Consider the following 23,273-nt stretch of genomic DNA (forward strand, 5'->3'; position numbering starts at 1 on the left):
TGTGCTCATAATTAATCTTAACTTGCATGGAAAATAACTGTTTTAGTTTATTCCCTTATCTGGCTATTGAGAAAGCCCCTAAAATATCCTAACCTAACCCCCATATGACTTCCTGATCAATACCCTGAAACTCAAAACTCTCAGTATTAAACATCAGTATTTTCATGCATACATCAATTTCTATAACTACCATAAAGTCTAATTTGGCTTAAAAAGCCTTACCTCAACTCAGGGATGAATTCCAACTTCATTTTCCCAACCATCCGCTTTGGCAAACTCATAGAGAACTTCGCCAGGAGTGTTGTGGTAGCCTCAAATCTTCGATCCGGCAACTGGTGGGGCCAAAATCGAAGAGAGAGAGTGAGAGGGCCGAAGAGGAGAGAGAGAGAGTGGAGAGGAAGCTTAAAAGTGAAGTAAAAATCGGATTTTTGATATTTATAGACAGCGGAATTCGTCAACGAACCCGATCTTCGTCGATGAAATTCAGTCGGCTCCAAAACCCCTCTCGGTATTTCTTCGTTGACGAAATTTAGTCTTCATCGATGAATTTTCTAAAGCCTTCGTCGACGAATACAGGGGATTCGTCGACGAAGCCCTGAAACTCCCGTTTTTTGTTTTTCCATCCAAAATGCAATGTCGTCGACGAACGCTAAGTCTACGACCTCCTTCTGTTTCTGTTTCTATTTCCCTCTCTCTTTATTATTTAAATTTCATTATTATTCGAGTTGTCACATGTACTCTCTTAAGGACTGTTATTGTAACCACGGTATTCCTCCGTCAAATGTGAGGGTAGTTAGTAAATTTAGGACGGAGCCACTATGTGGGTGGCTACCGACTCTTCGGTAGATCTAGGTTATCATCTAAAGGAAGTTCGAGGGGATGAGATCAATAATAGTTAGCAAATTTCGAAGATGAAATTTGTATAAGGGGGAAGACTGTAGGGACTCGAACCCAGAAAAGAAAAGAAAATAAATAAAATGAAAAAGAAATAAAGGAAACTAAAAGAAAAATAGGGAAAGACGGTTTGGCAAGACCAAACTGTCGATGGTTTTCTGGAGCCTAGGAAAACAGTCGATGGTTTTCCTCTGGGTTGGCCTTACTTAAGAGCTAAGCTAGCTTTTTATAACCCAAAATTTATCTCTCTCTCTAAATTAGCTTTTGGGACTCTCTCTCTCTCTCTACTCTCACTCTCTCGTGACCCACTCTCTCCCGTAGGCTCACTCAGAGTTCGTCATCACTCCTCAATCATCTCTCCCTCCTCTCTTGGCTTGTCGACTCACTTTCAGCGGTGGGTTCGAAAGTTAGGGTTTTCATTTTTTGGAATGTAATCGGAATTTCAGAAAAAGGTAAGGGGATTAGGTTATGCGATATTTTTATCATAAATGAACCGATTAAACTATTTGTAGGCATATTTTCATGATATCAGGGGTTGTTTTGAAATCCAGTTGTTTGAAAACTGGGTTTTTAATTATGGGAATCTCTTACGGTAATTTGGGAATGATTTGAATGGTTGGATTAGTGAGTATTGTTATTATACACATAATTTGTGAAACAAAAGGGGTGAAGGGTGATCGTCTATATGTGTTTAAATATATATAAGTATGTTTTGAGTAACTTAGAAGGGTTGGATGATCAGGCCCTAGTTTTTCATCATACAATCTGAATATACTATGAGATATTTTTCTTGGTGACTTATTTAATTATGGTTTAATACTCAAAATCATGTGGCATGAGAATAATCTATATGGTTTTATTGCACAGTTGAACCTGAGTAATGGTTATGAAATATATGGTGAAATTGTAAACTATACTAGTTTATGGATGATAATGGATATAGGAAATGATGGCTGAGAGCCGGGTTTGACATGACAGTCGTGTGTCGGGTTGTGAGATGGAAGGTTTTATAAGAAATGACAGAAGTGAGAAAATATTACAGTTTCTCTTGGGTCTTTCATACCTATACCTCCACTTGAAGTTGTACATCATTGATTTAGCAACTAGCAATATGGAGTAAGTTCAATCAATGCAAGAATTTCTCCTTAGTAACTCATCAACATGTTGGCTGCATTGTCTTGTGTAGCCACCTTAACTAACTGAATCTCATTAGTACTATGCTTTGTTTTGGAATTATAGACTTGATTTATTACTAAGTAAATAGCACTCTGACTATCATAATGTAAATAAATAGTTTGTTGCCTTATACCAAGTTCAGTTGTTAATCCCTTCAACCACATAACCTCCTTTATAGCATCCATTACTACCATGTACTCTACCTCAAGGGTATATAATGCAACAATTGATTGTAACATGAATTTTCAAAAAATAGGTCCACCTTCCATAGTGAATATATAACTTGTAGTGGACCTCTTGTCATCTGAATCTATTGTATAATTTGCATCAATGAACCCTTGTACTAAAGCTGAATCTTATCTTGTATCAAAATCGATGTCAAAATTTGCAATGCCTTTCAAGTACCGAAGGACCCACTTCAAAGCACTTTGATTGATGCTCCTTGTCCAGAATCGCCATAAACTTATTACAATACTAACTACATGTGTAAGATCTGGACAAGTACAAATCATAGCATACATCAAGCAGCTCACTCTGCATTCACATATGGTACCCTTAACATCTACTCCACATCCTCCCCTAATTGTGGATATTTTGTTGAAGATAGCTTGAAATAATTGCTAATGAAGTAGACACTAGCTTAGCATTACTTATGCTAAATCTCTCCAATACCTTCTTTGTGTAAGCCTTTTGAGAGACCCAAAGCTTCTAACCTTTCCTATCTCTCTATATTTCCATCCCAAGGATGTTATCATATTTGTAGCACCAAGATCCTTCATCTCAAATTCCTTACTGAATAAAGATTTTAAACCATTGACATCTCGAATTTTCTTTGCAGTAATCAACTTGTCATCGGCATCTAATGGTAGAAAGATAAATGAATCATCAATAGACTTCTAAAGTAAACACAATTGTTGGCCTAACAAGGTTTAGAATCTTATTATGATGATAAAAAATCAAAGGAATTCAACATATTTGGTTAAGTGAAATTTCAAGTGTAGTGATCCTAAAAAAATTTTAAAAAAAATTAAATTAAAATTATTATTAAAAAAATTAAAATTACAATTTAAAATAAAATTTTAAAAAATTAATTAATTAATTAATTAATTATTATTGAAATAATATAATATAATATTATAATGATATTATATATATATATAAAAGAACCTCAAGGATCTGAGATCCTTCAGCACAAAGAAATGCAGAGGAAGGGGGCACCCCCCCTCCTCGTCTCCTCTCTCCCACTTTCCTCCATTTCGTCTCCGTTATTCGGTCCATCAAAAATCCGAAAATACCATCGGGCTCTACTCGCCGCCACCAACATTTCTACTGGAGCGAATATGTTGTAGGAGCGGCATAAGCACGTCTCCTGGGGTAAGGTCAAATCTCAAACTTACCTCAATTTTTATTAAATTATAAGCCCCATTAACGAACGAAAATTTCCAGGAGACTCATGGGGAGATTCCCTACAATCTAACTGGAGCGAGTTTTCGAATTGGAGCTCCGGTGTACCAATCCTAAATCGGGGGCAAGTTTGATAATTTAGAATTTTATTAGACTGTTTAGGGTATTCAGAACTTAGGGAAATTTTAGGGAAAGTTATAGGAATTATGACGGATAATATGGTGAAGTTTGAATTTCAGGATTTTAGGGGTTTTTGAACACCTAGGGCGTAGGCCGGGGTGTTATTGAGTTTTTTTTTAGAAATTAGGTAAGGGGATTAAGTTAAGTCAGGAATTTTATTTAATTTGAACTGATTAAATTAATATATTTATTTATGTATTTATTTATTTATTCATTTGGGAATTTAAATGCTATTTTGAAAACTAACCGTTCAAAATGGATTTTACAAACTTAGGATATATGGTATGGTATTTTTGAATAAAATGAACGTTGGAAAGCTTGTTTGTTTATATGGATTTGTTAAAATGTAGAAAATCGTGTGGCAGATGATTTAATTTGTATGGATTATTGTATATCTGGATTTGGGATTTTGAAATACTGAATTGGTTGAGAAATACTGGAAATGCTTGTGAAAATACCGGAACTGTTTATGAAATGCAGGAGTTTGAACTAACGGCCAATGGCCGAGTGTTATTTGATTGGCCAAGGGCCAGGATTATTATTTGATGGCCGCCGACCGAGTTTTAATTGATGGCTATATGCCGGGTTATATTTTGTGGCCGGGGACCAGGTGTTTGGAATAACAAAAAATATATATGAATTAATATTTTAAATGGTGATTTCTATTATCTAAATTGCATGATATGCTTTAGGAATCCTGGGGACCAGTGTATTGTGAGCACTGTACCGTTGCTAGTTAGACCATGTGCACCCACACTGTTTGGATAGAAGTGTAGGGGTCTCAGCCGACTGCCTGCATGAGGTTGAAGTAAGGGCGTTGGACCTGCAGCTTTGCTGTGGCTGCCTGCAGATATGTTTGCAAAGAATGTTGTATTTGACTTTGTTTGGACTGATCACCCAGGCTTAGTCCAGCCTTCGGGCCGCACAACCCATGCCATGGGGATGTAAATGGCGTGTTTGTCACAGGGAGTGTCTTATATGCATATCTGTTAATTTATGTGAATACAATTAATTAATATAATAATTTTGAGGGCTTACTGAGAAAGGTGAGTGCCCTGGTAGTAGTAATGGTACTAGAGCAGAGGGAAGCTACTTGTATGGGCGGGCAATCTTCCCTATCCTTGGCTAATTATGTGTTTGAGTGTAAAATAAGAATATTTTCATAAATGTGTTTATCTTCTTAATAAACTGGTTATTTTCTATACACTAAATGCATACTAGCCACACATTGACATTAACTTAGTCTTTCCCTCACTGAGCTGTGCCTCACCCCTACTTTACAAACTGTCTTTTCAGGGAATCCTAGAGATCGGGTCTAGTGGGCTAGAGGAGCCAAGCTAGAGGTGTAAATATTATGTAGGTAGTGTGTAGATAGAGATTTTCTTTTTATTTAGTTTTATGAGACGTAATTATGTGAAAATGGATATATTTGTGTATAAAGATAGTTAGAACTCTGGTAATGTAATTTGATGATTTTATATTTTATTTTCGCTACATATATGTGTTTTATATATGATGAACAAGATATTAGGTACACTGACGTCACTAAAATAGCACTTCGAGCCCACGTGGCGAGTCGGGGTCATTACAGGTGGTATCGGAGCCTAGGTTTGTTAGGTTTTGCAGACTTCGAGGATTGATAATTACCAGAGTATAGGTTGAGATAAGATATGGATAGGATTGGGTAGGTTAAGATGGGTTTTGGTCTGGAAGCTTAGAGGCAGAAATCTATTGACAAACTTCTGTGATTTTCTAAATCAGTTGCGAGTTTTAAAAAAATGATGGTAAATCCATCGATGGTTTCATTTCTAGGTTAAGGGACTGGAACTCAGGAATTTTAGGTTAGAATGTTAGGATGAGTGGGTATATGTGTGAAGTTAATGCTAGGATGGAGATTTTTTTTACCTTAATGATTTTGTGATGGAATTGGAATATGAATTATTAAATTAGAACCCGTATATTATATCAATTCCACTATTTCCATATTGTTAGATAGTGTCATAGTATTATTTGATTTAGGTGCAACCCACTCGTTTGTGTCTCGGGGATTTGTTAAACTATATGGGTTAGCGGTTCAACTTTTAGAGACTGAGTTAGGAGTGGGCACACCAACAGGGTCGGTGTTAATGTGTAGCAGGGTGATTAGGGATTATCCAGTAGAGATTCAGGGGAGAGCGTTGCCTGCTATTTTGATAGTCCTTGATATGTATGGTTTTGACATTATTCTGGGCATGGACTGTCTAGCATCCAGCTACGTGAGCATTAACTGTCGCAGGAAGGAGGTGGTATTCAAACTTCTTGGGGAGCAGGGGTTTGTATTTGTTGGGTCGTGTGTGCGTTCAGAACCACAGATCCTTTCCGCTATCTAGGAAAAGAGGTTACTTTTGGGGGGATGTCAGGGTTACCTAGCAATGGTGAAGGAAGCGCCGAAGGAGGAACTTAAGTTAGAAGATATCCCAGTGATAAGGGAGTTCTCAGATGTTTTTCCAGAGGATTTATCGGGGTTGCCTCCTAATCGAGAGGTGGAATTTGCAATTGATCTGATCCCAGGGATAGCACCAATCTCCAAAGCCCCATATAGAATGGCTCCAGCTAAATTAAATGAGTTAAAGAAGCAACTTTAGGAGCTTCTAGATAGGGTGTTTATTAAACTAAGTGTATCGCCCTAGGGTGCACTGGCGTTGTTTGTGAAGAAGAAGGATGGGTTGATGAGGATGTGCATCGACTACCGAGAGATTAATAAAATAACGGTGAAGAACAAGTATCCATTACCTCGAATTGACAACCTATTTGATCAGCTTCAGGGTACGCAAATTTTTTATAAAATAGATCTGTGATCTGGATATCATCAGGTGAAGGTGAGATCAAATGATGTATCGAGACTGCTTTTCAGACTCGATACGGCCATTACAAGTTCTTGGTTATGCCATTCGGGTTAATGAATGCTCCAACGGTATTTATGGATATGATGAATAGGGTATTCCAAAAGTACTTAGACTAGTTTGTTATTGTGTTCATAGATGATATCTTGGTCTATTCGAGGAGCTCTGAGGAGTTTGAAGCGCATCTGAGACTAGTACTTCAGGTGCTTAAGGAAAAGCAAGTTATTTTTTAAACTTAAGAAATGTGAATTCTAGTTAGAGCAGGTTGCATTTCGAGGTCATGTGGTATCCAAGGAAGGGATTTCAGTGCATCCGAGCAAAGTAGAGGTTGTAGTTGACTGAGCAAGGCCAAAGAATGTGCAGGAAGTCAGAAGTTTTCTAGGTCTTGCCGGATACTAGCGCAGATTTGTCGAGGGGTTTTCCAGATTATCAGGGTCTTTGACATGACTCATGAGGAAGAATGTGAAGTTTGACTGGACTGACGAATGTGAGTAGAGCTTCCAGGAATTGAAGCAGCGTCTAGTCACTGCCCCAGTGCTGACCCTTCCATTAGGTAAGGGTAGATTTGTAATTTACAGTGACGCATCACAGAAAGAACTTGGTTGTGTTCTAATGCAGCAGGGGAAAGTCATTGCATATGCATCTCACAAGTTGAAAGAGTATGAAAAGAACTACCCTACACACGACTTGGAGCTGGCAACAGTTGTGTTTGCATTGAAGATCTGACGACACTACCTTTATGGTGTAAGTTGTGAGATCTTTACTGACCATAAGAGTCTCAAGTACTTCTTCACCCAGAAGGAGTTGAATATGAGGTAGCACATATGGCTTGAGTTGATAAAAGATTATAAATGCACCATTAACTATCATCCAGTAAAGGCAGACGTGGTAGCTGATGCATTGAGCTGGAAATCTAGGGGTACATCAACCTCAACAGTTATGGCTTCGCACCAGATTATGATGGGCCTGGAGAGGTTGGGTGTAGAATTGGTAAAAGGAAATCATCAGGAGTTCATTTTTTAGTCTGGTGGTTCAACCGACTTTATGGGAGAGAATCAAAACAGCTCAGTTGAAAGATGCAGAGTTGATGGAGATTGTAGAGAAGTTACAAGATAAGCAGCACACAGACTTTAATGTTGCTGAGGATGGAGTTCTCAGATTTCACATTCGATTGTGTGTGCCAGATGATGCAGAGATAAAGAGGATGATTCTGGGGGAAGCTTACCGCTCTCTCTATACTATTCACCCAGGTAGCACGAAGATGTAGAGAGACTTACGAGAATCGTTCTGATGGAGTAACATGAAGAGGGAAATTGCTAAATTTATGGGTCAGTGCTTGACATGTCAGTAGGTGAAGGCAGAACACTATAGGCCAGCGGGACCACTTCAACCACTGGACATCCCTACGTGGAAGTGGGTGCATATCTCGATGGACTTTGTATCAAGATTGCCTTCAACGTTGCATGGGCAGAATGTCATATGGGTAGTAGTTGACAAATTGACGAAGACTGCCCATTTCATTGCGGTTAGAACCAGTTATTCCATGGATAAGCTGGCAGAACTCTATGTTCAGGAGATAGTCAGAATACATGGCGTGCCCATGTCCATTGTTTTAGATCAGGATCCGCGGTTCACTTCCCGTTTCTGGAAGAGTTTGCAGGGAGCGTTGGGTTCTCAACTCACTTTCAGTACTACATTTCACCCTCAGACAAATGTACAATCCAAACGAACCATTCAGATTCTCGAGGATATGTTGCGGGCATGTGTGTTAGATTTTTGGGGCAGTTGGATCCGATATCTACTGTTGGTTGAGTTTGCATACAATAACAATCACTAGGCCAGCATTGGAATGGCACCATATAAGGCTTTGTATGGTCACTGGTGCAGATCTCTGTTGTACTGGGATGAAGTAGGCGAGCGGAAGATTTTGGGACTAGAACTTGTTCAACGGGCCTCTACAAAGGTTGAACTTATCAGAGAAAGGATTAAAGCATCTCAGAGTCAGCATAAGAGTTATGCAAATACTTGCCGACGAAAGCTAGAATTCGAAATAGGGGATATGATATTCTTGAGGATTGCTCCGATGAAGGGAGTGATGAGGTATGGAAAGAAGGGCAAGCTAAGCCCTAGATACATTGGACCGTTCGAGATTCTGGAGAGGATTGGTTCGGTAGCGTACAGGATAGCACTACCCCAAGCGCTGTCCAGGATACACGATGTGTTTCACGTGTCCATGTTGAGGAGGTACGTTCCAGACCCCTCGCATGTGATCAGTTATGAATTGTTAGAGATCAGGGATACTCTGGCCTATGAGGAGGTACTAGTTCATATTTTGGATCGGAAAATACAGGAGCTACGTACTAAAGATATACCGTTAGTGAAGGTGATGTGGAGAAATCATGCAGTTGAGGAGGTTTCTTGGGAATTAGAAACGAAAATACGCCAAAAGTACCTACAGCTGTTGAGCGAGGGCTAGTGCCAGACAGGTAAAGGAATTGATGGTATATAGAGGGATTAGAGTAGGTTGTGTGGTTAGTTGTGTATAGTTTTAATTATGGATAGTCTTTGGGAAACTTTGTTATGATTATTGTAATTTCCCAAATACAGTATTGTAACCACGGTATTCCTCTGCCATAAGTGACGGTAGTTAATAAATGTGGAACAAAGCTACTATGTCGGTGACTACCAACTCTTCTGTAAACAAAAATCAAGAATTAACGAGATAATTGGTAATAGTTAACAAATTTCAAGAACGAAATTTTTGTAAGGAAGGGAGAATGTAGTGATCCTAAAAAAAATAAAAAAAATTAAAATTATTATTAAAAAATTAAAATTAAAATTTTAAAAATAAATTAATTAATTAAATAAATAAGTTATTATTATTAAAATAATATAATATAATAATAATATAATATTATAATGATATTTTATAAATATATAAAAGAACCTGAAGGATCTGAGATCTTTCAGGACGAAGAAATGCAGAGGAAGGGCGCACCCCCCCTCTCCTCGTCTCCTCTCTCCCACTCTCCTCCATTTCGTCTCCGTTATTTAGCCGATCAAAAATTCGAAAATACCGTTGGGCTATACTCGCCACCACCGACATTTCTACTGAAGCGGATATGTCGTAGGAGCGGCGTAGGCGTATCTCCTGGGGTAAGACCAAATATCAAACTAACCTCAATTTCTCTTAAATTATAAGCCCCATTAACGAACGAAAATTTCCACGAGACTCGTGGGGAGATTCTCTACAATCTAACCAGAGCGAGTTTTCGAATTAGAGCTTCGAGGTACCAATCCTAAATCGGGGGTAAGTTTGATAATTTAGAATTTTATTGGGCTATTTAGGGTATTCAAAACTTAGGAAAATTTTAGGAAAAGTTATTCTAAGAATTATGACGGATAATATGGTGAAATTTGAATTTCAGGATTTCAGGGGTTATTGAACACCTGGGGCGTAGGCCGGGGTGTTATCGGGTTTTTTTTCAGGAATCAAGTAAGGGGATTAAGTTAAGTCAGGAATTTTATTTAATTTCAACTGATTAAATTTATTTATTTATTTATTCATTTGGGAATTTAAATGCTATATTGAAAACTAACCATTTAATATGGATTTTACAAACTTAGGATATATGGTATGGTATTTTTGAATAAAATGAACGGTGGAAAGCTTGTTTGTTTATATGGATTTGTTAAAATGTAGAAAATCGTATGGCAGATGATTTAATTTGTATGGATTATTGTATATCTGGATTTGGGATTTTGAAATACTGAATTGTCTGTGAAATACTGAATTGGTTGAGAAATACTGGAAATGTTTGTGAAAATACTGGAACTGTTTATGAAATGCAGGATTTTGAACTAACGGCCAATGGTCAGGTGTTATTTGATTAGCCAATGGCCGGGATTATTATTTGATGGCCGAGGATCAAGTTTTGATTGATGGCTATATGCCAGGTTATATTTTGTGGCCGGGGGCCAGGTGTTTGGAATAACAGGAAATATATATGAATAAATATTTTAAATGGTAATTTCTATTATCTAAATTGCATGATATGCTTTAAGAATCTTGGGGACCAGTGTATTGTGAGCACGATACTGTTGCTAGTTAGACCATGTGCACCCACACTGTCTGGATAGAAGTGTAGGGGTCCCAACCGACTGCCTGCGTGAGGTTGAAGTAAGGGCATCGGACCTGCAGCTTTGCTGTGGATGCCTGCAGATGTGTTTGCATAGGATGTTGTATTTGACTTTGTTTGGGCTGATCACCCAAGCTTAGTCCTGCCTTCGGGCCACACAACCTGTGTCATGAGGATGTTAATGAGTGTTTGTCACAGGGAGTGTTTTATATGCATATCTGTTAATTTATGTTAATACGGTTAATTAATAAGATAATTTCGAGGGCTTACTGAGAAAGGTGAGTGCCCTGGTAGCAATAATGGTACTAGAGCAGAGAGAAGCTACTTGTATGGGCGGGTAATCTTCCCTATCCTCGGCTAATTATGTGTTTGAGTGTAAAATAAGAATTTTTTCATAAATGTGTTTATCTTCTTAGTAAACTGGTTATTTTTTGTACACTAAATGCATGTTAACCACGCACTGACATTAACTTAGTCTTTCCCTTACTGAGGTGTGCCTCACCCCTACTTTACAAACTGTCTTTTCAGGAAATCCTAGAGATCGGGTCTAGTGGGCTAGAGGAGCTTAGCTAGAGGTGTAAATTTTATGTAGGTAGTGTGTAGATAGAGAGATTTTCTTTTTGTTTAGTTTTGTGAGACGTAATTATGTGAAAATGGATATATTTGTGAATAAAGATAGTTAGAACTCTGGTAATGTAATTTGAAGATTTTATATTTTATTTCCGCTACATATATGTGTTTTATATAGGATGAACAAGGTATTAGGTACACTGACGTCACTAAAGTAGCACTCTAGGCCCACGTGGCGAGTCGAGGTCGTTACATCTGGACTCAAGTGTGTTGATAGAAAATCAAAATCAAGTGATTGAGAAGTCTATTGAAAGCTTGTACTTAAAGCTAGAATATATGATGAAGCTAAAGACTATTGAAGCAAGAAGTCAAATCAAACATAAAGAATGGAAGCAAAGCATGAAGACTTAGTGATTCGAAAGTCATAGTTCTTAAGAAGTCTCATGTAAGTACTTCATGATTTCAATATAAATGTTTGAAGCTCTTAAGATCTATTATTGACTTAGATATCCGTTTTTGAAAACCACGAAAAATATGTTTTAAAGTATCATTTCAATATTCCAAGTTAAAAATTAAAGAGTTTTGAAAACAAAGTTTTTGAAAGCATATAAATCTGCAAGGACAAGCGACTGATGAATCATCGTCAAGCGACTGACATAATTATGCTAATAAAATTGAGCAAACATAATTGAGACGGGGGACTGATGAAATACCATTAGGCGATTGACATTTTTATGTTGTTAAAAACTGAACAGACAGAATCGAGATAGGCGTCTGACCTCTTAGGATCAGACGACTGACCTCATTCTATGTTTGAAAAATATGTTGAACTTAAAAGGCACAAGCGACTGACCCTTGTGGCACAGGTGACTGATGTTCATATTTTTAAATTTTAAACAGCAAGGGAAAGTTTCCAAAATTAATTGCTTGACCCCAAACTTTGAGAAAACTTGGGAAACAATGCAAGTAACTTGGGGAATACGAAAATTTAACTTTTATATCTATAAATACATGTTAGTCCCAAGAATTAAACCAACATCAATCAACAATCAAGCCTATACTCACATGTTCAAAGCTTTATTGTTGAAAAACCTTCTGCTGAAGTTTTTGCTGTGTTCTTGCTAATCAATACTCACGATTTTCTGATCATTCTACTGAGCTTTTCAAATCAAATTAGAATCACGGTGATATTTACTTTAGCTTCAATTTTTATATTGATTAATTTCTAAAGTATATTGTGATTTTAATTATACAAATATGCTCTAACGGAGAGTGTTCTTGTACGAACCAAAGTCGTTGTTTTTTTTTTTTTTTTTGTTATATTGGCAATTCAGGTTGTTGGATCGTTTCCAAGCAAAAAGGGGTATTCTTGTTAGAGAGGGGACTCCGCCTGATAAGGAGAGAGATTGTAACTTTGCCTAGTAAAGAAAGTTGGAAAGGAAAATCCTCAGAGCGGTTGCTTGGGGCAAGGACGTAAGCTGCTGATCGAACCTTGTAAAAAATTTGGTTCTCAGCTCTTCTCCCTACTCTCTCTAATTTACTACAGGTATATAACCCACATATATGATCTTTAACATTTTCTATATTTTAGAAATTGCTGGAGTTTTGGTTTTTGATTTGTATTTGAAATCAGCATACTATAGTATTGGTTGATTGATATATTCAAAAGTAAAATTCTAATTTTGAATATCACAGCTAAAAAGTATTTTGCTAAAGTTGCAAGTTTTATCAAATCTCTGAAATTACATTTCATCATTCACTGTCTTCTGAGTTTTAAATTTAAAAGATTCTGAGATTTGTTTATAACAATTCAAAATTGAAACTTAGAATTTATTAGCTGGGCTTCAACATCAAAGACTTGAACTTGGATTAAATAATGACTATACTTGGTTGATTATCAAAATTATATTTGAGTGATTGTTGAAAGTTGATTAAGTTGTTGAAGTTAAAATTCAACTAAGATATTTGCAATACAAAGAAGTAAAGAAATTTTAAAATCCCAATTCACCCCCCCCCCACCCCTCGTGGGAGTATACCTAAATTCTCAATTAATCATACTCACAATGGGTATATCTAATACTCATCATATACGAATCAAAGTTCTTGGACCACTGCCTTGCCAATTGCTCTAGGTCATACAATGATTTCGTCAATCTGCAAACATAAATCCAAGCTATACAATGTTTCTATAATCTACAAACATAATTCTCCTTCCTATGTTTCATGAAACCTTTCGGTTGCTTCATATAAATTTGTTCTTCTAGGTCACTATGAAGAAATGTTGTTTTAACATCCAGATGCTCTAACTCTAAATCAAACTGAGCTACCATGGTCAATAAATTAACCTATGGAGAGCTATGTCTAACAACCGGAGAAAATACCTAATCATAGTCTATCCCTTCCCTTTGAGAGTACCCTTTTGCCACTAGTTTTTCCTTGAATCATTTACCATCTCTTTCTGAAATATCATCTTTTTTTCTTGAACACTCATTTGCATCCTACTGCTTTCCTTCCCTTAGGAAATTCCACCAACTCCCAAGTCTGATTTTTATGCAAAGACTCCACTTCTTCCATCCACCTATTTCTCTATGGGCGAAAAACTACATACTAGAAAGAATTTAGATCTCCACTACCACTAATTGAAGTAAAGGAGATGATATTCTCAAAACCATATCTCAACGGTGCAGAGGTAATGCATCTAGATAAAATCAGGTGTAGTGAGAGAAATCATCTATAAAATAGGACAAAATATTTATACCCACCCTTTGTGGAAATAGGTGTAGGACCCCAAGTATTGGAATGTATAAAACCAAAAGGTGTTAAGGAATATGAGTCTCTTATTAATGGTCAAAGAAATTTGTTTTCCCAGCTTACAAGACAAACAATCAAAATTCTTGAAATCAACACAACCCAAATTGTCATTAGAAGCTAAAAGTTAAACATGAGATAAAGAGGGGTGTCCAAGATGGGAATGCCAAGTATTAGATGGTGTGGTAGTAAAATGATTGGCACAAAGAAAGGCTTGACAAATGTAAGGAGGTGAGCTTAAACATATGACCCACTTTACCGTTTGTCTCAAGCAGTTAACTAGTTTGAGGAGCATGCACATCATAACCATGGTTAGAAAACTAATTATAAGACCTAGTTCAACAATTTGACCAACCGGAAGAAGCTTAAGAGACAAACTAGGGACAAGATACACATATCCGGAATAGACAAAGGTATGGAAATAGTCATAATATGACTATCATATTTTATCTATTAACGATATAAATAGATTTAAGGCATGATGAAGAAACTCTTATAGGAAAACAACTAAGAATTAAAAGTCATCTTATTGCAATAGGAATAATCAATCTACTATGAATGATTCCCTACTATGAAAAATAGATAAAGTAAATATAAGTTACAACAATAGTCTAGTTGAGAGCACCTCATTTGCGAGTGGAAGCATGATTCTTTGCATCTCTAGTGTCCTTAGCCTTTTTCTAAGGGCATTCCTTTATATGATGCTCATCCTCCTTACAATAACAACATGTGAAAGAGAAAGAAGAGTGAGTACTGGAAATGAAATTAGCATTGGAAATCTTGGAAGCAAATGTAGTACGCATATATTTGAGGAAGACATGTCGTACAAGGAGTCTTCTAACTATATTACTCATAAAGATGTTCACTAAGAGCAACTTCTAAGAATGGACAAGTGACCCATGCAAGAAGGATGCCCTAATGTGCTTGATGTCATGAATACTAGTGCAATCTTGATACTTAGCGAAGAGATCAGCGTAGGGTAGACTAGGTAGTCATCAAAAAAGGTAAGATCAAAATGAGAAAGCTAATCCCAAACGCTCTAAGTTGAGAATACAAGTCAGCATTAGACTATCGAGGCTCCTAATGCATCCGTTAAATATTGGATTCTAACCAAAAGTTTAAGGCAACATCACTAGAACAATTATACCAACTAGCAAAAAAATTCCAAGCCTTTTGTGCATTTAGAAATTTTGAAGAAAGACTCTTAATAGACGAAGCGGAACTGTTAATAAGCCAAGAAATAATCTTATAATAAATACTTTCCTAATTCTCCACATATCTACTTGTCAATTGTCATTTGAAGCACTGGCATCTTGTGAAGTTTTGGATGCGTACATGAGAAAATTAAACAAGGAGCCAAGTTTGATAGGTACTAAAAAAATCTAAACAAAATAAATAAAACAAAGTTAGAACAGACCTTTGACATATTGGTTCTCATATACATAACATACCCACATGAAAATATACAAATTAATGATATTTGTTTCAAATCCCTTCTAGAGTAAAGAATAATTGACAATCCAAATGTATACACACACAAACACTAATGCAAGTAAAGAAAAAAATTTCATTCACAAATAATTGTGCATATAATTGTAGGAGTTTGTTCCCTTTATTATATTATTATAAGTTAGATGTGAATGAAACAACAATTTTAATTACTTTGTATAAAATTTAAATGTCTTAAGTTTAGTCCACGGGAAAAAATATTACATGTGAAATAATATTAGTATAATGAGTCGAAGTAATTGAGCATTAGCAATGCAGTGATAATATTTTATAAGCCATGTAAAAAGGATACCAACCAATATGTAGAAAAGGATATTGATCAACACTTTGGCAAGCCTTTGGGGCTGACTGGTTCTATTCTACCTAAAAAAAGAGTTAGGTTTAGACAGTCACTTATGTCCATTGGCTGCCCCATTCATACAAAACTAGGCAGTAGGTATTTTGACCATTTCTCTGTTAAATCAAGAGGCCTATTTTCTATTAGGCGACTGGTTGACCAACTTTTATTATAATAAAATTGGGCCCACAGAAAGTATAGTCTAGACCATAGTTTAATGGGTCCGAACATAGCTTAATGTCGGTAAGGTCCAATCTAGACTCGACCCGTTCCTGAAAAAATAATAAGTCCTCTCGGATCGTGTATCTACAGTCTCACAATTGCAGAACAATAACCCTGTCTCGTAGCTTGGAATTCTCACCCTGTCTTGTAGCTTGGAATTTAAATTTGGATACAAATTTGAATAAAATGTAATACAGAAATATATAGAATTCTGTAAAAATTCCCATAGTCCAAATCTATGAGTTGAAATCTATGTTCTGAAACATTATTTGGTATTTATACATCAAAGTGCATTTAAATCCTCCAAGAACAACAATATGAAACATGGTTCAAAGGCATTGCAAGAAGCAACAATAATTTATTGCTCATTACAGCTTTAAATGAGTTGGAAACTGCAGAGTTTACAATGGTCTTCAAGTGCTTAGAATTCAAAGGTTAACACCCCGGACGCAACATAATGTATATATCGACACATTCATCAGAAAACACATTTTCTCGCAAGGAAGTGAAGAAATGAATGCAGCCCATCACAAATAATTGAAAAATCAGATTCCTCCAATCGATTTTTGTGCATTCATGAGGCTCTTCGTCAACCAAATCGCTGTTTCTCTGGATGAGACAGCTTCTTCCCCAAATGGTTTTAGCACTCCAGCAAGCTCCTCTAGCTTGTTCTGTTGAAGTAGCCGGGCGCATAGCTCAAGCAAAGACTCTAAAGCATCAGCTCTATGCTGACTCGGATTATCACATTCACTTTTGGTCTCATCACCAGCGGCTGTAGTTAATGTACTCACCAGTGAAATGTCACTAGGTGCCTGATTTACCGGATGAGCATCGTCTTTCTCTGCTTGCAAGGCACAAATAACACTATCTGCCTTTATTCCCCCATCATATTTCTGTGGAATTATCTCATTACTTTCAGATGATGTACAGTCCATTTGCCTGTCTTCCAAACGTCCATTAGGAATTTCCACAAATCCATTGGGAATTTCCTTTTTCGGTGAACATCTGGCTTCTACAGCAGGTTCACATCTTGCAGTTTGCAAATCCAATAATACATCATTATCTTCCCGGACCTCACCTTTACCCATGCAGCCGACACTGGATGATGAGTTCCTTACTTCAGAATCCTCACCCTGCACTTCAACTTCCCCAAGAACATTTTGTTCCTCTGTGGCTGTATTTGTGACATTAATTTCTTGCAATTGTTGAACACATCCAGAAGCGGGTTCCTCTTGTTTTTCATGATTAGAATTTGAAGTGCTCCCTGTGAAATTATCACAGTCGCCACTTTTCTTTGGTATTGAACAGATGGGCTTATCATGTCCATTGCAAACAGTTGTTTCACCTGTGAAGGATCTACCTTCTGAATCATCAATAGCATTAGATACTTTAGCAAAGTAGCTAGTTGGGTCAACTCTTTTAGTTTCAAGGTTGTCTTCTGCCATAGCTATGAATGTAGGCTTGTCATGAGTTGGTAAATTCGTTGCTGGCTGAGCATTATTTATCATCAATTGTTCAACACTCCCAGTCTCTTTCTCTTCTCTGGACTCCTTGTCTCTGCTGTTTCTGCCACCATTAGGCTTGCTGGGTGTTAGCTTTTTCCCCGTATTATCTTTTGAATTGTTTGCAGACTTAACAGGAAGAAAAACAGAAGATGCTATGCGGCTCTGAAGAAGGTATGGCTGTAAATGGGGATGCCTCAAAAGCTCTGCAGCCTAAAATTAAAAATGATCAGGTACTCTGAATAAAAAACGGTTCAAATTAATGGGATACAATATGGAACCACTTCAACTCACTGTAGGCCTGTGTTCTGGGCTCTTCCTTAGCATGCTTTTGATGATCTGTTTTCTGTAATGCAGAAGTCATCCCATCTAAATTAAACACTTGTTTTCTATCATAATGGAATAGAAAGGAGCCCAAGAAAGAAACGTGTTACATATTATTGTGACATGTGTGAGGCTATTTTTTGAGAAACTGCTGAGGTTTGGATTTGGTGAAGCTGGAGAATAGAACACTTACAATGTGGAAGAATACACAATTGGGAGCGGAGAAATGGTGGATCTGTTTATCTTGTTGACAAGCCCAGCCATATCCTGTTTGATGGAGTTATTAATCTAATATACTTTACTTTTGTCTGAATATACTGATGCCATACAATGCATACATACAGCTCAAAACTTACAGGAGCTCTAAATGCTGGCTGGTGTGCAGCTATTTCAAACATACAGCAACCTGAAAGATGGAAAATGGTTTAATTTGCTAAACCATGGAATTCACACACTAAAAAAAATGTGTGGGCGCACACTTCCAGGTTTCTTACCAAGTGACCATATATCAGATTTATAGCCATATGGTATATCAGCAAGGAGCTCGGGGCACATGTAGTTGGGAGTTCCAACAATCTGTGTAAAAATATAGAGAGAATACAACAAAATTGAAGGTAACATCTCCAAGTACAATTAACATAAGCTCCCAAAATCCTGATGCTGGAAATGCATTAAGTTTGCCTCACAGACGTCCAATAGATCAGAAATGATAGGTTACACTGGTATTTTTATGAAAAAATGACCGAAAATTTTAAGTTAATAATAGAATCCATCTAGTAGATCATTGAGATTAAGGAGGGTAAAGAAATCCATACCGAAGAAGCAAGGTCATCGGTGCTAAGCAGTTTTGCTAGTCCAAAGTCTCCTGTATGGTCCATTCAATATAAATTATGTTTAGAAGGCATTGAGATTTCAACATTAGAGGCCAAACACAAAGCAGGAAATAACCTTCTCTTTAAGCAAGCGCATTTGCCTTCTTACCTAGCCGAATGTCGCCTTCCTTTGTGAGGAATATGTTGGAACACTGGAAATGAACAAGATTTAATTAAATAACCAGAATCATTATTAAGCTTCTCATTATGAGGATCAGAGCATACATACTTTAAGATCCCTGTGAAGAACTCGGCTTGAATGCAGGTAGTCCACAGCCAGCAACAACTGAGTCAACCACTTGCAAAGCCTCTGGGAAGATAAACAGAATAATGCAGAATAGGGCAATTTAGCTTGTGTAGGTACACATAAAAAGTAATAGCCAGTGCACAAGGCTCCTACACCACCGGTGGTGCAGGGAAGGCATGATTTACACATTCTTATTTCCACATACGGTGTGACTGTTTTCATGATTGAACCAGTGACCTTCAGATTTGGATGTAACACCCTCACCATTAAGTCAAGGCTCACACTCACAAAAAGGTGCAGGTACATATAAGGGTGTTAATTTCATTATAAAAAACTCTACATACCTCCTCTGGGAATAATGTTCCTCTAGCCTTCTTTAAAATGTCAGCCCTGATCAATCAGAGAAAAATTCATATTCCTAATTCCAACATTCTAAAGATTGCACAGAGTTTTTCTTTTCCAAATTTAAAGTTGGAATTACTTTCTTGTTTGTTTTTCTAAAATCAAATTGTTAATCCACTCCACAAAAAAAAAGAAAAAATAAAAAAAAAAAGGGAAGAACAAAGAAATTATATTGCTCGACAATAAGCCCTGAGCTTTATTGGAAAGTTAAATCGCATCGATCAGAATCCTTTAACAAAGTATAAGAAGGAACAATAAATTTCTCATTTTTATCCCCAGCATCTAAAGCAAAACTCAGAATAGCATTTATTACACCAAAAATTATGCCTAATTTGAAGAACGCATTATGAACTATGTCATTCAAACTCCATAAAAAAGATCAATTATAGACATATGTTGTGATTACTTACATGTCTCCACCTTCACAGTAGGCAGTCACGATGCATACACAGCACCCCTACAAGATTCAAATGCAACAAATTGGTACAATCAACCAGGATCTCACTAGCAACAACTTTCTGTCAAGCATTTAACAGTCTTATCTTTAAATTATATACGGACTAAAACATAATGCATTTACCTTGTCCACCCAAGCATCTTTGTACGCCACAACATATGGATTATTTAGTTTTGCAATCAAATCCATCTGAAAAAAGAAATAAATCACAAACATAATCTTTTATATCAGTTAGAAGCATAATTTGAGTGGCAAATTATCTTATAGAAACAACTTCCAAAACCCTATTCAGCTGCATTTCAGAGTAGTACATCAGGGTTATCTTCTTAGACTGCTGAAAAATTCTAAAGTGAATATCTAGTTCCTCTCATTTCATACAATCGCCAAACTAATCTGCATTATCTAATTAAAGTGGAATTTAATTGTGCATGTACAGGAGAAAAAGGAGTTGCAATAAAATGCAAAGCTAATTGAAGTTAGAGACGAGTTGAAGTTGTTTATGATTGCAAGTATGATGAATGGCCACCCATTTCCAAAGGGTTGTGTGCATGCACATCGTATAATTAGATAAACAGCCCAAGAAGGGGAGTTGAAAACTTATGGGTCCAAATGATTATGGCTAATATTGGTGAATTATGCATAACAATATACACAAAATTAAGATATTGAAGACTTACTATTTGGAGTACAATATAAGATACCAAAAATTGAAAACTTCATAAATGGAGGCTGAGACAGAAATGAAAGATATAACTAAGTCCATCAATGGTCTATTAATTTGCCTGTAATACAAAGGGAGGCCTCTGCTGCTGGCATCAAAATTCTCTAATGTAATAGCATTTCGTGAAAGCATGTAGCTAAGCTGAACTGACCTCTTGGTGGGCTGTGCGCTTGAATTTCTCAGTTTGCTTAGCCAAGCGAATCTTTTTCAGTACATATCTAATAAAGATCACAGAATATTCCATCAATAAAACTGTCCGTTATAATCACAATTTTCCTAATTTGCTTCATAAAGAAAGCCAGATTTAGCATGTAAATTCAAAACCTAGAAAAAAGGAAAAGGATAAAACAATCCCCAAAACCCAAAATTGGGGGGGGGGGGGTTGTTGGGGGTGGGTTGAGAAACAACAACAAAAACAACGACAACATCAGCAGCAATCCCCAAAGAAAAAGGGAAATCATGACTTAATCTAACTGTTATGCAAATATAATTCCAAGAGTTCTGTTTCGCACACCCAATTCCCATAGGTTGATTATACAGAAATCACTATTTAATCTAATAGCTTCAATGGTTTGGTAGACGAGAAAATCGAAATTACCAATAAAAGATAAGAAGATTCAAGAAAAAGAAAAACGGTGTAGGAATTTCAGAATTTCACAGAAAATTGTAGAAAAATTTCTTACTTCTTTTTCTCAGTTTTATGGAGAACCAGGAAAGCGGCCCCAAAGGCTCCCCTCCCAATCTGCTCTATCACTTCATAGTCTTCCATCCTCGACTTGACATCGCCGTTCTCTCCCTCCATGACGACCCTCAGAAGCTCAAAGATCTGCAGGAAGATTATTCCAACTTCAGTAGAGAACCCCAGTTGCCATATCAATTGAAAATTGAAATGGGTTCTGCAGCAGAAATTACACGGTTCTGGTAAAGTAGAGAAAAGTACCGAGCGCAAAGCAGTATTCTGTGAGCAATAGAGAAGAAAATAAAAGGGAAATGGCAGATGTCAGTCTGTAAAGGCTCCAATTGGGTGTAATACTAGCTTGGAACTCTTCCTGCAATCTTATAGGTGAGAGAGAGAGAGAGAGAGAGAGAGTTGGAAAGAGAAACTCAGCTAAAGCAACATAGCAGCATAGCACAAGCACTGTATACTTACCAAAAAAGGCAGAGAGAGAGAAGCAAGATAGCTGAAATATTAAACTTGCTTGTAAAGTTAATTAGTGACCCAAAAGCAGAGAGAGAGAGGTTCCAGCGACAAGAATGGAGGACCAGAGAAGAGATGAGAGGCAAAGGGTTTGCTTGCAATTGCAGGTTCATGGGGGAGAAAGGGATGATTGAGACCAAAGAATTTTGCAAGCATGCAGCTGTGATGTCACCATCCTCACAGCTGAAAACCCCCATAAACCTTTTCTCATTCTGAAATTTTAGGGAAGGGAAATTGGGGAAGAGCTACATTGTGCTAGAAAAATTGAGAACTGGGTTTTTTGCATGCTGGTCTGTGCTGGCCAGTGGCTTGGACATTCCCCACCTTTGGTAGGTGAGATGGTTTGCCCCCAAGACATGATTTGATGGATTCCTTAAACTCTTTTTCTCCAAAATTAAAGTTTTTATAATTTGCATCTTTGGGTGTAATCATGATTTTCCAAATGCTAATTATTCTTGTTAGTTTTATCCCATACACAAAAATTAATCCAAAAAAAAAATATTTGTGAGGGTACACCATCCCGTTTTAAATGAGAAATTATTGACTCCCGGCCATTGATCAATACTATAATCTTCTAATTTTTATCATGGTTGTGTGTAAATGTTCTTTCCATTTTGAGTAGAATTGGGTGTTATTTCATCACAGATATGGATTATATGATAAAGTTTAATAGTGAAGTGACACCTCATTAGTACTTAATATTTTAAATCACTAATACTCTTCTGATTATATTTTATAGCACATTGAACACTTATCTAACTCTTTTTAGACATTCTTTAAATATTTTTTGAATATTCCTTTTTGGAAATATCATATGTTATAGTGTCACCGTTTTATTATATTCATGACAATCACAATTATAATTTAAGTAATTTTATTAACAAATTTATTGAAAGAGATTTGTGCATTTCTTTTCTTTTTTTCCCCTAAAGATAGTTTTTTACTTTCTCTTCTAAATAAATCTTATTAAATAAAAAAAATATAGTCAAAATTATGTGGCTTAACTCTCATCTTATTGAATTAAAAATTTGAAAAAAAAATTGAATTTTAAAAGAATATGTGTGTGTGTAAGTATTCTAGAGTAGTCTATCAAGGAAATTGTGTAGTTTTCCAACTATCCGTCAATGGTTACCATATAACCATCGACAGTTACTTCAACGGTTTCAGACAAAAACATTTCCAGACGAAAACCGTCAACGGTGTTGATAGTTTCATCAAACCATCGACGGTTCTGTCAGATGCTGATTTGCCGAGAATCCTTACAGTTGAGGATTGTTTGATATTCAATAGTCTGCGAAAACCTGGGATTCTTCAGTTGTATTACTTGAATATTTTTTTGTATTTCATAGTTTAGGATTTTCTTGATTTGATATTTAAATAATTTTAAATTTGTAACATCCATACCTTGTACAAGTCCTATATATAGGAC

General features: G+C 36.6%; 1 protein-coding gene across 5 annotated transcripts; it reads right to left on the minus strand.

The window, feature by feature from the left end:
• Window positions 1–16,297: 16,297 nt before the first annotated feature.
• LOC131167651 (serine/threonine-protein kinase Nek6-like) lies at window positions 16,298–22,268 on the minus strand. Of its 5 annotated transcripts, none has more exons than XM_058126453.1 (15): window positions 21,797–22,268; window positions 21,587–21,702; window positions 21,330–21,472; window positions 20,798–20,864; window positions 20,049–20,114; window positions 19,879–19,925; window positions 19,411–19,456; window positions 19,049–19,129; window positions 18,929–18,971; window positions 18,763–18,812; window positions 18,442–18,523; window positions 18,304–18,353; window positions 18,141–18,214; window positions 17,918–17,969; window positions 16,298–17,836 (listed from the first exon to the last, which is right to left on the minus strand). In XM_058126453.1, exons 3-15 carry the CDS (start codon window positions 21,446–21,448, stop codon window positions 16,667–16,669), a joined length of 1,947 nt encoding a protein of 648 aa, XP_057982436.1. In that variant the 5' UTR covers window positions 21,449–21,472; window positions 21,587–21,702; window positions 21,797–22,268; the 3' UTR covers window positions 16,298–16,666. The 5 variants fall into 5 exon arrangements, with proteins under 5 accessions (XP_057982436.1, XP_057982435.1, XP_057982433.1 ...); XM_058126452.1 differs by having other exon boundaries at window positions 21,561–21,604; window positions 21,797–22,255; XM_058126450.1 differs by having other exon boundaries at window positions 21,587–21,695; window positions 21,797–22,255.
• Between the last annotated feature and the right edge of the window lie 1,005 nt (window positions 22,269–23,273).

Source organism: Malania oleifera, chromosome 11 (genome assembly GCF_029873635.1).
Source record: "Malania oleifera isolate guangnan ecotype guangnan chromosome 11, ASM2987363v1, whole genome shotgun sequence".
Classification (NCBI taxonomy): Eukaryota; Viridiplantae; Streptophyta; class Magnoliopsida; order Santalales; family Ximeniaceae; genus Malania; species Malania oleifera.